At 54.0% G+C, this 12,689-nt stretch overlaps 1 protein-coding gene across 2 annotated transcripts in view; it reads left to right on the top strand.

Moving 5' to 3' along the window:
- Positions 1–7,186: 7,186 nt before the first annotated feature.
- TBC1D9B (TBC1 domain family member 9B) overlaps positions 7,187–12,689 on the top strand; it is a 42,045-nt gene continuing 36,542 nt past the window's right edge. For both annotated transcript variants that reach the window (XM_055301800.1, XM_055301799.1), the window contains exons 1-2: positions 7,187–7,390; positions 11,087–11,197. In XM_055301800.1, coding sequence (XP_055157775.1) covers positions 7,273–7,390; positions 11,087–11,197 — 229 coding nt within the window. In that variant the 5' untranslated portion in view covers positions 7,187–7,272. The remainder of the gene's footprint in view (positions 7,391–11,086; positions 11,198–12,689) is intronic.

The raw sequence follows: 12,689 nt of genomic DNA, 5'->3' as shown, positions 1-12,689 counted from the left end.
TGGCCTGAAATGGTTCATCTCCCACCAGTATGCTGTCATCTACTTGGGTGGGCATGGGTGCTGGGAAGATCCCTGTAGGTTACTCATCTGCAAGCCCGGCTGGCCTTCAAAAGCAGCCTACCCCTCCTCGGATGATCGCCTTCTTTGTCCAGCTCTCTGTAGAGCCACTGGCAACTGTCAAAAGCTACAGATGATGGTTCTGAGCTATATTTTTACAAATGTAACTCAAGACAAAGTGAATCCTAATTTGTTTTCAGAATTATCATTCATCCACAACTAAACCCCAGTGTATTTACTCTGTGTGCTATTAAAGGACTATTATAGTGATGGGTATATATTGAGCAGAGATGTCTGTAAAAACAAAAGGTGGGGTTGGGGTAGGTAGACTCTAATACAGAGGCCATTTCTTTCCCTTCACTCAAGTAAGCTGTTCCTAAGCAGGTTAACTGCCTACGGACTGCCAGCATGCTGTGTGGACTAAGTCACCAGCTGTGGCCAGTGCCAGCATCCCAGCACCGATAATGGGTGCCCCACCTGAAATGACACATGCCATCCTGTGTCCTTCATCCCCCTGGCTTGCTGGCCTAGGTGAAAGAGGGGCCTCCTTGGCAGGTGCTTGGGGCCAGAATCGAAGGCTGAGTCTCAAAGTGAGAATAAGAAGCAAGGTTGGCTCCCAAGTGGCCATGGCTCTGTCTAAGAAACTTGACCAGTGTGATCACAGAAACAGGAAAAGACTCCAAGCTAGGAAATGCTATTTGGGGTACAGGGAATGGCCTCACCTGCTAGAACAGTCCTGTTACTGCACAAGAAAAGGAGTTGGTCCAGACTGTAGGCTACATATGTCATAGTTGCTTTTTACCCTCAGTAGCTTTTATACTCATAGAAAATATTAAAGTTACCCCTTTCATATTTGGATCATTCACAGAGCTCCTCTTATCCTGAGTTCCTGATAACTATGCACAACATCTCAGAGGATGGCATACAAAACTATTTTTCTAACTAGCCAGGTAATCTGGGGTGGGGGAGGCTTGGGATATACTTAAATGTGGCAAACGACTTCCCTTCCACCTCGAGGAATGAAAGGGAGACTATGCACTTGAATTTTAATTCACCAATGGATAGCTTCTGCCAGAAAGAACACACATCAAATAGCCAAAAAGTAAAATCAATCATTTGCTTAATTTGGGGGCTCACTGTAGGGGGATTTACCTTGTCTAGAACATAGATACCTGCAAGTAGAATGTGAGCTGATTTCTTGGCAATCAGATCTTATAAGCCCTTTGAAATCTCCTGGGCAGCACAGTGCCTAGGTCTGTATGGTTAATGTAAGTATAAATAAGTAGTGAAATGGTATGGTATATACCTACATGCCGATAGTGTATACCTGTATGTGTGGGATTTGCTAATATAGCCATTTCAATAAAAACCTATTTAAAAAGCTGCTTTGGCCACATGGTAATCTGTATCAGTGAGGACTCTCTTGGTTGCAAGTGACAGACACCCCCACCAAAACTGGCTTGAGCAAAAGGCTCATGGTGGCTCACAAAAGCTAAAATGCCAGGGGTTATGCTCATGTCCCTTGTGGCATGGTTTGGCCCTCAAACACTGACACCAGTTCACATTTGCTAGCTGTGCTTCCTCTGGGGAAATGCCAGGCTTGGGCTCAGAGTGGTGGTAGCAGCCCCATCCGCATGAGAGCTGGTCTACTTCCCGAGAAGGTAGCACAGACCAGAATGGCATCTCTTTGAGCCTGACTAGCTTGGTTGGAGATCCATGGCCACCACTGAAACAGCCACTGTGGTCTCAAGGATGGCATGTGCCAATGGCCAAGGCCAGTGTGGGTTCCTCTTCTGCAGCCACAGAGTGCATATGGCTTTACCAGAAAGGCAGGAGTTGAGAGTTCTAAGATGTGATTCTCCTCAACAAAGTCATGATGCTGCACAGAAAGAAGCAGATGTTAGGACAAAGGCACCAAATGTCCAACATGTGTAGAAAAGAGTTGGTACCCAAAAAAGTATGGACATCAGTACCACCTCTGCCACTTACTAGTACGAATTCGGTAAGGAATTTCTTCTGTCTGGATTTCAGTTTTATTGCCTCCATCACAGGAGTCATAAAATACCTCATAGGGTTAACATAGGGAAACTAGATTTTAAATAATGTAAGAATTAGGCTTGATATCATTTAGCCAATAACAGTCTAATGTTTAGAATATACAAATAATCTTACAATTCAAAAATAAAAAGACAACCCAGTTTTTAAAAGGGCAAAGGATATGAATAGGCATTTCTCCAATAAAGATACTCGAATGACCTTCAAGTATAAATCATTAGGGAAATGCAGATCCAAATTACATGAGATACTACTTAATACCCACTAAGGTGGCTACAATAAAAAAGACGGACAATAACAAATGTTGAGGAGATACGGAGAAACTCTAACCCTCACACATCACTATGGAATGTGAAATGGTGCAGCGGTTTTTGTTTTTTTTTTAATTTTTATTTATTTATGATAGTCACAGACAGAGAGAGAGAGAGAGAGAGAGAGAGAGAGAGAGAGAGAGAGGCAGAGACATAGGCAGAGGGAGAAGCAGGCTCCATGCACTGGGAGCCCGACGTGGGATTCGATCCCGGGTCTCCAGGATCGCGCCCTGGGCCAAAGGCAGGCGCCAAATCGCTGCGCCACCCAGGGATCCCTTTTTTTTTTGTTTTTTTTTTTTTTAATTTTTATTTATTTATGATAGTCAGAGAGAGAGGGTGCAGCGGTTTTTAAGAACAGTTTGGTAGTTCCTCAAGAAGTTCAACATGGGGGCACCTGGGTGGCTCAGTGGTTTAAGCATCTGACTCTTGATCTCAGCTCATGTCTTGATCTCAGGGTTGTGAGTTCAAGCCCCACACTGGGCTAGGCATGAAGCTTACTTAAAAAAAAAAAAAAAAGGGCAGCCCCGGTGGCCCAGCGGTTTAGCCCCACCTTCAGCAAAGGGTGTGATCCTGGAGACCCTGGGGTCAAGTCCCATGCCGGTCTCCCTGCATGGAGCCTGCTTCTCCCTCTGCCTGTGTCTCTGTCTCTCTATGTCTGTCATGAATAAATAAATAAATAAATAAATAAATAAATAAATAAATAAATAAAATCTTTTTAAAAATAAAAAATAAATAAAGAAAAAGTTCTAGGATGCCTGGGTGCCTCAGTGGTTGAGCATCTGCCTTTGGCTCAGGGCATGATCCCAGAGCCCTGGGATTGTGTCCCGCATCGGGCTCCCCACAGAGAGCCTACTTCTCCCTCTGCCTGTGTCTCTGCCTCTCTCTGTGCCTCTCATGAGTAAAGAAATAAAATATTTTTAAAAAATAAAGCATAGTTATCAAAAGGTGATCTCCACTTCAGCAGCGTCAACATCACCTAGGAACTTGCTAGAGATGCAAACACTCTGAGGTGGAGCCCAGCAACCTGTGTTTTAACAAGCCTCACAGGTGATTCTTTTTTTTTTTTTAAGATTTTATTTATTCATGAGAGACACAAAGAGAGAGAGAGGCAGAGACACAGGCAGAGGGAGAAGCAGGCTCCACGCAGGGAGCCTGACATGGGATTCAATCCCAGGTCTCCAGGATCACATCCCAGGCCAAAGGCAGTGCTAAACCGCTGAGCCACCCCGGCTGCCCCTGGCGGGTGATTCTGATGCATGCTCAAGCTTAAGAACCACTGGCAGGAAGAAACAAAATAACTCTTTGTGGCCTCTCAGGGTGTTAACAATTATTCCAAATTCCCGCAGTAGATTACTCCCCAGAGAGCACAGTATCAGTTTAAGCTTCCAAGGTCTTCAAGAATGATGGCCTCTGCATTTTGATTCAATCTCAGCAACACTTTAGAAGACTTTTGATCACCCTGGCTGCCAACCACGGAAGTGCCTACTTGACCTAGTTCCATCATATTGGATTCTTGAATGCCAGTGACAGAAACCCAATTGGCAACCAGCTTAAGCCTCCCAGGAAGATCCCATAGTTCCCCCTTCCCTTTGCCTTCCAGTAGGATCCTGCTGCTGGCCTGAGCCACCAGCAGGATCCTGCAAGCCAAGTGACACTGGACATTCTGGATTGACCGAGATGGAGTTCACAGCGCTCCCTTTCACTCAAAACAGTGTTTGAACTGTAAGAGGTCGACCCCTGCAGGCCAGCACTGGGAGAGCAGGGATGCACATCCCCTGCCCATGGCTAGGAGGAAAACCTCAATGTCCCAGGCCCAGCCCTGGCCGTGAACCCTAGACCAGCAGCCCTGTCCGTGTACCCTAGACCTGCAGCCCCGTCCGTGAACCCTAGACCTGCAGCCCCGTCCGTGAACCCTAGACCTGCAACCCTGTCCGTGTACCCTAGACCTGCAGCCCCGTCCGTGAACCCTAGACCAGCAGCCCTGTCCGTGAACCCTAGACCTGCAGCCCCGTCCGTGAACCCTAGACCTCCAGCCCCGTCCGTGAACCCTAGACCTGCAGCCCCGTCCGTGAACCCTAGACCTGCAGCCCTGTCCGTGAACCCTAGACCTCCAGCCCCGTCCGTGAACCCTAGACCTGCAGCCCCGTCCGTGAACCCTAGACCTGCAGCCCTGTCCGTGTACCCTAGACCTCCAGCCCCGTCCGTGAACCCTAGACCTGCAGCCCCGTCCGTGTACCCTAGACCTCCAGCCCCGTCCGTGAACCCTAGACCTGCAGCCCTGTCCGTGAACCCTAGACCTGCAGCCCCGTCCGTGAACCCTAGACCTGCAGCCCTGTCCGTGAACCCTAGACCTGCAGCCCTGTCCGTGTACCCTAGACCTCCAGCCCCGTCCGTGAACCCTAGACCTGCAGCCCTGTCCGTGTACCCTAGACCTGCAGCCCCGTCCGTGAACCCTAGACCTGCAGCCCTGTCCGTGAACCCTAGACCTCCAGCCCCGTCCGTGAACCCTAGACCTGCAGCCCCGTCCGTGTACCCTAGACCTCCAGCCCCGTCCGTGAACCCTAGACCTGCAGCCCCGTCCGTGTACCCTAGACCTCCAGCCCCGTCCGTGAACCCTAGACCTGCAGCCCCGTCCGTGAACCCTAGACCTGCAGCCCCGTCCGTGAACCCTAGACCTGCAGCCCCGTCCGTGAACCCTAGACCTCCAGCCCCGTCCGTGAACCCTAGACCTGCAGCCCCGTCCGTGAACCCTAGACCTGCAGCCCCGTCCGTGAACCCTAGACCTCCAGCCCCGTCCGTGAACCCTAGACCTCCAGCCCCGTCCGTGAACCCTAGACCTGCAGCCCCGTCCGTGAACCCTAGACCTGCAGCCCCGTCCGTGAACCCTAGACCTCCAGCCCCGTCCGTGAACCCTAGACCTGCAGCCCCGTCCGTGAACCCTAGACCTGCAGCCCCGTCCGTGAACCCTAGACCTGCAGCCCCGTCCGTGAACCCTAGACCTGCAGCCCCGTCCGTGAACCCTAGACCAGCAGCCCCGTCCGTGAACCCTAGACCTCCAGCCCTGTCCGTGAACCCTAGACCTGCAGCCCCGTCCGTGAACCCTAGACCAGCAGCCCCGTCCGTGAACCCTAGACCTGCAGCCCTGTCCGTGAACCCTAGACCAGCAGCCCCGTCCGTGAACCCTAGACCTGCAGCCCCGTCCGTGAACCCTAGACCTGCAGCCCCGTCCGTGTACCCTAGACCTCCAGCCCCGTCCGTGAACCCTAGACCTCCAGCCCCGTCCGTGAACCCTAGACCTGCAGCCCCGTCCGTGAACCCTAGACCAGCAGCCCCGTCCGTGAACCCTAGACCTGCAGCCCCGTCCGTGAACCCTAGACCAGCAGCCCCGTCCGTGAACCCTAGACCTGCAGCCCCGTCCGTGAACCCTAGACCAGCAGCCCCGTCCGTGAACCCTAGACCAGCAGCCCCGTCCGTGAACCCTAGACCTCCAGCCCCGTCCGTGAACCCTAGACCTGCAGCCCCGTCCGTGAACCCTAGACCAGCAGCCCCGTCCGTGAACCCTAGACCTCCAGCCCCGTCCGTGAACCCTAGACCTGCAGCCCCGTCCGTGAACCCTAGACCTGCAGCCCCGTCCGTGAACCCTAGACCTGCAGCCCCGTCCGTGAACCCTAGACCTGCAGCCCCGTCCGTGAACCCTAGACCTGCAGCCCCGTCCGTGAACCCTAGACCTCCAGCCCCGTCCGTGAACCCTAGACCAGCAGCCCCGTCCGTGAACCCTAGACCTGCAGCCCCGTCCGTGAACCCTAGACCTGCAGCCCCGTCCGTGAACCCTAGACCTGCAGCCCCGTCCGTGAACCCTAGACCTGCAGCCCCGTCCGTGAACCCTAGACCTCCAGCCCCGTCCGTGAACCCTAGACCTGCAGCCCCGTCCGTGAACCCTAGACCTGCAGCCCCGTCCGTGAACCCTAGACCTCCAGCCCCGTCCGTGAACCCTAGACCAGCAGCCCCGTCCGTGAACCCTAGACCTGCAGCCCCGTCCGTGAACCCTAGACCTGCAGCCCCGTCCGTGAACCCTAGACCTGCAGCCCCGTCCGTGAACCCTAGACCTGCAGCCCCGTCCGTGAACCCTAGACCTGCAGCCCTGTCCCCATCTGTCAGGTGGGTAGACTGCACGGATTTCTGAGGATCCTGCCAGGGCTTTCCGACAACCCGTCCTCGCCTCGGGCTCCCGGAGGTTCTCCTAGCCTCGGCCCGAGCGTCCGAATTCTGAGAACGACGACAGTCGTCCCTGACCCTTCCCAGCCGCCGTCTGCTCCGTTAACACGCCCCGGGGCGCGCAGCACCGGCGGCCGAACGTGTAGTTGCCTGCGCCACTTCTTCGCCCCGATCCCTGCCAAAATCCTGTCCAGGTTTTCGCAAAACGCCAGGGGCCGACTCTCCGCACCACCGGCTCCTCCAGCCTGGGCACTCGGCCTTCCTGGCGAGCGGCTCGCGTCCCGGGGCTGGCCCGTGGCCCCTACAGGCGTCGGCAGCGCCGGGGCCCGAGCGGAAGGCGGGGACCCGAGGCCGAGGGCGGGGCGGGCGCGGCCCGGGAGCTGCGCGCGCCGGCGCTCCCGGAGCCGGAGCCCGAGCCCGCGTGTGCTGGTCCGCGCGCCCGCCAGGGGGCGCCCGCCCGGCCCGCCGCTCCGCTCCGCCCCGCCCCGCCCCGCCCCGCCCCGCCGCTCCGCCCCGCCCCGCCCCGCCGCGCCCCGCCGTGCCCCGCCCGCTCCGCTCCGGCGCGGCGGCGGCGGTGGCGGCGACGGTGGCGCTTCCGCCTGGCGGGCCTCGGCCCGGTGCGAGCGGCCCCAGGATGTGGCTGGGCCCCGAGGAGGTGCTGGTGGCCAACGCGCTGTGGGTGACGGAGCGGGCCAACCCCTTCTTCGTGCTGCAGCGGCGCCGCGGCCACGGCAAGGGCGGCGGCCTCACGGGTGAGGGCGTGCGGCGGCCGGGCCTGGGGACGCGCGGCCTGCGCGGGGGCGGGGCGGGGCGGCGGCGCGGGCGCGGGCGCGGGCGCGGGCGCGGGCGCGGGGCCTAGGGGCCGGGCGGGCCGAGCCGCTCTTTAGGAGGCTGGTGGGACGCGCCGGCCTGGGCGGCCTCGGCCCGACGGTGCCCGTGAGCTTCCCGGGGCTCCGCCCAGCACGGGCGTCACGGCTGAAAATCGGCGACACCTCCCGGTCCTTGGCCTCTGCCTCAGTTTCTCCAGCGCCTCCGAGGAGCCAGACGACACAGCACACGTTTTCTTTTGCGTGTCCCCTCCCCCACCCATGCCCCCAAATTCCTCTTTTAGCCATTCCGATGCGCCCCAGCACGACGCCCCTGGCCTGGGCCCGACCCTCCGGTTCCTCCTCGCCCACCTTTCCTGCCTCCTGGTGCCCCGGAGCCGCACACGGAGGCTGCACCTAACTACCTGTAAGGCTGTTCGGAGGAGCCCGCAGGGTGCCTCGTCGTCCGTCCGGGCAGCACCTCCTGGAGTTGCGTGGCATGTGGCATCCTGGACGAGCCGGCTGGGCCTTCCCTCTGCAGGTGTCTCCCGAGGTCCCTCGTGCTCTAAGCCTGTGTGGTCACTGCCCGCCCAGCTCGGGCAGGCTCGGGGCTGGACCGGTGTCTGTGCTTCTCACAAGTTATCAACAGAAATTTCCTTGAAACATCCTGATTGTAAACATGTGCGGCGAAAACAGCCCTGCCAGATGCAGGCAGAAGTTTCCTCCTCGGCCACCCTCTCCTGCGCCACACCTCCTAATGTGGAAGACGCTCTGCCTTTCCTAAGAAAATTGTGTTCCCTTCAGTGCCTGGGGTGCCGCCCACAGCCTCAGGAATCACAGGGGCCGGTCCTGGACCCTTGTCCTGGGCTAGCGGTTCAGTGGAGGTCAGATAACAGCCCCTCTGGGTATTCTGAGCCATGGTCAGCCTCAGAAACTAGCTGCAAGCGCATGTAGGAAGGCAAGGCACGGTGCCCAGTACCTTCTGTTGCGCCAGCATACCAGTGTATCCAATTTGGCCGGTGCACTTCCACTCTTGTTCTGTGCTCTGTGCTTCTAAAGATCAGCTCAGAGGGCGGGTGGGACCCTCTGTGCTCCGCTCTGCCTTCCTGTGCATAGAAGGCCCTTTCCACCTCACCCATCTCCCTCCCTCCCAGAACCACTCCTTCAGCTCCCTGTTCCAGGCAGGTCCTGTGAGCCCCTGAGCCCCACCGTGGCCCCTGGCATGGCCTTCCCCGTGCCATCATAGACACCATGGCCTCCTGAACCCTGCCTCTCCAAGGGAGGAACAGTTAGTGATGTGGTTTTGTTCAAGCTGGCTTTTAAAAACACCTGCCAGCCTGGATCCTTCATTGAAGAGTCTGAGTATGATGAGATGGTCTGCCCATGAAAAAGCTTTCAGGTCTCGAAACATGTATATGCCAACAGAATAAGCATTAAAATAAGGTTTCCAAGACCAGAAGAGAAGCCTCAACAGGTACTATGAAAAAAAGTTTATGCCAAACACTAATATAGCTTGAATATGCCACTTTTTTTTTTTTAATATTCATGAGAGACACAGGACAGAGAGAGGCAGAGACACAGGCAGAGGGAGAAGCAGGCTCCATGCAGGGAGCCTGACATGGGACTCGACCCCAGGTCTCCAGGATCACGCCCCAGGCTGTAGGCGGCGCTAAACTGCTGAGCCACCCAGGCTGCCCTTGAATATGCCACTTTAACTGCAATTTAGAGCGACATTTTAGAACATTTTAATAAAACAAGAGATCACAGACTCATAACTTGGATGTATGTGATGAGTACTTTCTTTTGTAATCAGTAATTTTATTTGTTAAAGGATTGAGGAGGAGAAATGCCTGGGTGGCTCAGTGGTTGAGTATCTGCCTTCAGCTCAGGTCATGATCCCCTGGTCCTGGGATTGAGTCCTGCATCAGGCTCCTTGCAGGAAGCCTGCTTCTCCCTCTGCCTACATCTCTGCCACTCTGTGTGTGAATAAATAAAATCTTTTTTAAAAAGATTGAGGAGGGAAAAAAATGATTAAAAATGGAATATGAGGGGCAGCCCCGGTGGCGCAGCGGTTTGGTGCTGCCTGCGGCCCGGTGTGTGATCCTGGAGACCTGGGATCAAGTCCCACATCGGGCTCCCTGCATGGAGCCTGCTTCTCCCTCTGCCTGTGTCTCTGCCTCTCTCTCTCTGTGTCTATGAATAAATAAATAAAATCTTTAAAAAAAAATGGAATATGAGGGCAGCCCCGGTGGCACAGCGGTTTAGCGCCGCCTGCAGCCCAGGGTTTGATCCTGGGGACCCTGGATTGAGTCCCACGTCAGGCTTCCTGCATGGAGCCTGCTTCTCCTTCTTCCTGCGCCTCTGCCTCTCTCTGTGTGTCTCTGTGAATAAATAAAAATCTTTTAAAAAGATGGAATATGAAACAAAAGTGTTAAAGTCAAGTTAATCAGTAGAAATTATTCTGGCATCAGCAAGAAAGTGGTAACAAACTATTTCCAGATCACACCAAAAGCAGCAATTCATTAAAAAGGAAAACATAAATTCCAATTAGGAACAGTGAACAGATTTTTAGGTAGTTTGATAATTCAATTAACAAAGGGGAGAATCAAACAGTGGTAGAAGGTGGACATTTCCTCTGATTTGTCGGGGAAGTAGTGTCATTGACAAAGGCTGTATGTGATGACAAGTAAAATTTGGAATGCCCTAAAATGCTTCAGTTCAAGATGGAAAAAATTGGATCGGTGTTTTCCCAAATTGAACGGTTCTAAAAATTGTCATGTCGTCTTCAGTCATGATTTCTGTAGCCACAAGGCGCTTCTTTAAACTTCCCAGAATAAGAATGTGTGATTACTTGACAGAGGAAAGACTACATTATCTCCCTGTTGTTGATAATGGAAAGTAATATTACAAAAACCATCGTTGTCCTTTTTTTTTTTTTTAAAGATTTTATTTATTTATGAGAGACACAGAGAGAGAGAGGCAGAGACACAGGCAGAAGGAGAAGCAGGCTCCATGCAGGGAGCCCAATGTGGGACTTGATCCCAGGTCTCCAGGATCACGCCCTGGGCTGAAGGTGGTGCTAAACCACTGAGCCACACCGGGATCCCCCCGCCCCCCGCTTTTTTTTAAGCCAGCAGAATACATGGCCAGAAATATCAGGGGAAAATATATCTTAAGAGATGTGTCTGGCAGTTAATAAAACACACTGTACTGTTATTCTGGATTTGTGATATTTGTAGTATTGTCTTTGTTTTTAATTTGTGATGGTTGTACTTTTTCATTCTAAACACGTACTTGTCTTCAAATCTAATTTTGTATTTTTCCTAAAGAGGGCCTCCCAGAATTGTTTAAGCTTTTGTTTAAACAAAATTGTTTAAGAGAGCCCATAACACCTGCATCAGCCCCTGCCTGCAAGCATTTGTGAGTCTGGAGAATACACGGAAGCTTCTAGGAAGAAGTGGGAGGAGATTTTTTTGATAGGGATCAGATACAGCTGAAGACCTTTGAGGAAAAAGGAGTCATTTGGTGGATGAGGGGGATGCCAGATGTGTCTCCATCCGAGCTGTGCAGGGAAGGCAATGCTACCATTCTGGCTGCCTCTAGGGGTTAGCCCTCACCCTCGTCTCTCTGCCCTGCTCCCAGGTCTTCTTGTGGGTACCCTGGACGTGGTGTTGGACTCCAGTGCCCGTGTGGCCCCTTACCGAATCCTGCACCAGACCCAGGACTCGCAGGTCTACTGGACGGTGGCATGTGGTAGGTGCTGGCCGGTCCTGCCCTAGAGGAGCAGGGCCCCCAGGAGGGAGGGGACACAACCTGCATTCCCGGGCTGGATGTTTCCTATGGAGAACCTGGTGCTACCTTTCGTTCAGACCACACAACCCAGGGCTGCATCTAGCTTAGGATGGCAGCCCAGATGTTCACGGGTGCCCAGTACTGCATTGGGATTATCTGTGGACGTGTGTGGAAATGCCCCTGTGCAGAGCAATGAAAATTTTGAGATTCCCAGCCAAAGTGGGACAAGGTGTCCCCTTGCCTCCTTTTGTCAGCTGGCAAACTGTAAACAAGGGTCCTTTATGCGGTCTAAGTGCCATATTTTGGGCATTTTTGTCTCTTTGTTGGTGACTTTGCTATTGAAAATGGCCCTACAAAGAAAAAAGAAGGAAGGAGGGAGGGAGGGAGGGAGGGAGGGAGGAAGGAAGGAAGGAAGGAAGGAAATGGCCCTACGTATGGTTGCCGACATGCTGGCGGTGCTTCCAAGCACAAAAACGGTGATGTGTCTCATGGGGAGAGAATGTGTGTTTAAAGGAGCTTTGTTCAGGCCTTAGTTACTTGTGCTGCTGCTGGCCATGAGTATGATGTTTGGGAATTAATGTATAGGAAATACGGTGCTTTTAAACAGAAAGCTGCATAAAACAGTCATGTATTGATCGGTTGATGAATACGTTGTGACCACAGGTTTACAGGAGCTTAGCCCTCCCTGTAGCTCCCCTGGGATCAGTCTTGGCGAATTCCATGTTCCAGGACACTTGATAGAACCTGACTGCCGCCAGTAATGGCAATGGGCTGTAGCTGTCCTCCCAGGAAGAGACATGCCTACCCCTCCCAGGAGTCTGGGAGGAGGTCCCTTTCAGTGGATACCAGCCTGGTTGAGGTCACTTCAATACATCAGTGGTCACAGCCAGCACTCAGCACTCCCTGCAAGCCAGGCAAACCTCCCAAGAACTCCAGAAGGTGGAACTTTGGGTTCTTTTGTTTTGGGGGGTCTTTTTCTATGTTGAATTTAAGGAAGCAGTGGCCCAGAGTGGGTTAGGGGGCCTGAGAAAGGTAATGAGAGCATTCACAACTGAGACCCTGGCTTGAGAAGTCCTCTTCCCCCCTGGTGCCTTGACAGAGGTACCCCTGTATGAATCCATAGACCAAGTCCTCAAAGTCCTGGTTTTCCCAACGCCGAGTGGGGCGTGGTGGGACTCCAGCCCTCTTGGTTCCAGAGCATGCAGGAGAGAGGGGCTTCCATGGAGTAGAGCTCAGGGAGGTTGGTGTGTGCCTGGGCTACAGGGAGACACAGTACTCTGAAATGGGCCCTCGAGACTTTCCTCTGTCTCAGTGATGTTCTTTCTCAGGGAGCAGATGGGGAAGAGGCAGGCAGAAGCAGCGAGGGAGGAGGATGGCCACACTTCTGGTAGCGTGGGAACCTCTTTGGTGGCAGCAGGGCCTGGTGCTGAGGAGGAGCCTGGGGGTGTTGGGG

Source organism: Nyctereutes procyonoides, unplaced genomic scaffold (genome assembly GCF_905146905.1).
Source record: "Nyctereutes procyonoides isolate TBG_1078 unplaced genomic scaffold, NYPRO_anot_genome, whole genome shotgun sequence".
In the NCBI taxonomy this organism is placed as follows: Eukaryota; Metazoa; Chordata; class Mammalia; order Carnivora; family Canidae; genus Nyctereutes; species Nyctereutes procyonoides.
This window is presented reverse-complemented; position numbering and strand designations above follow the sequence as displayed.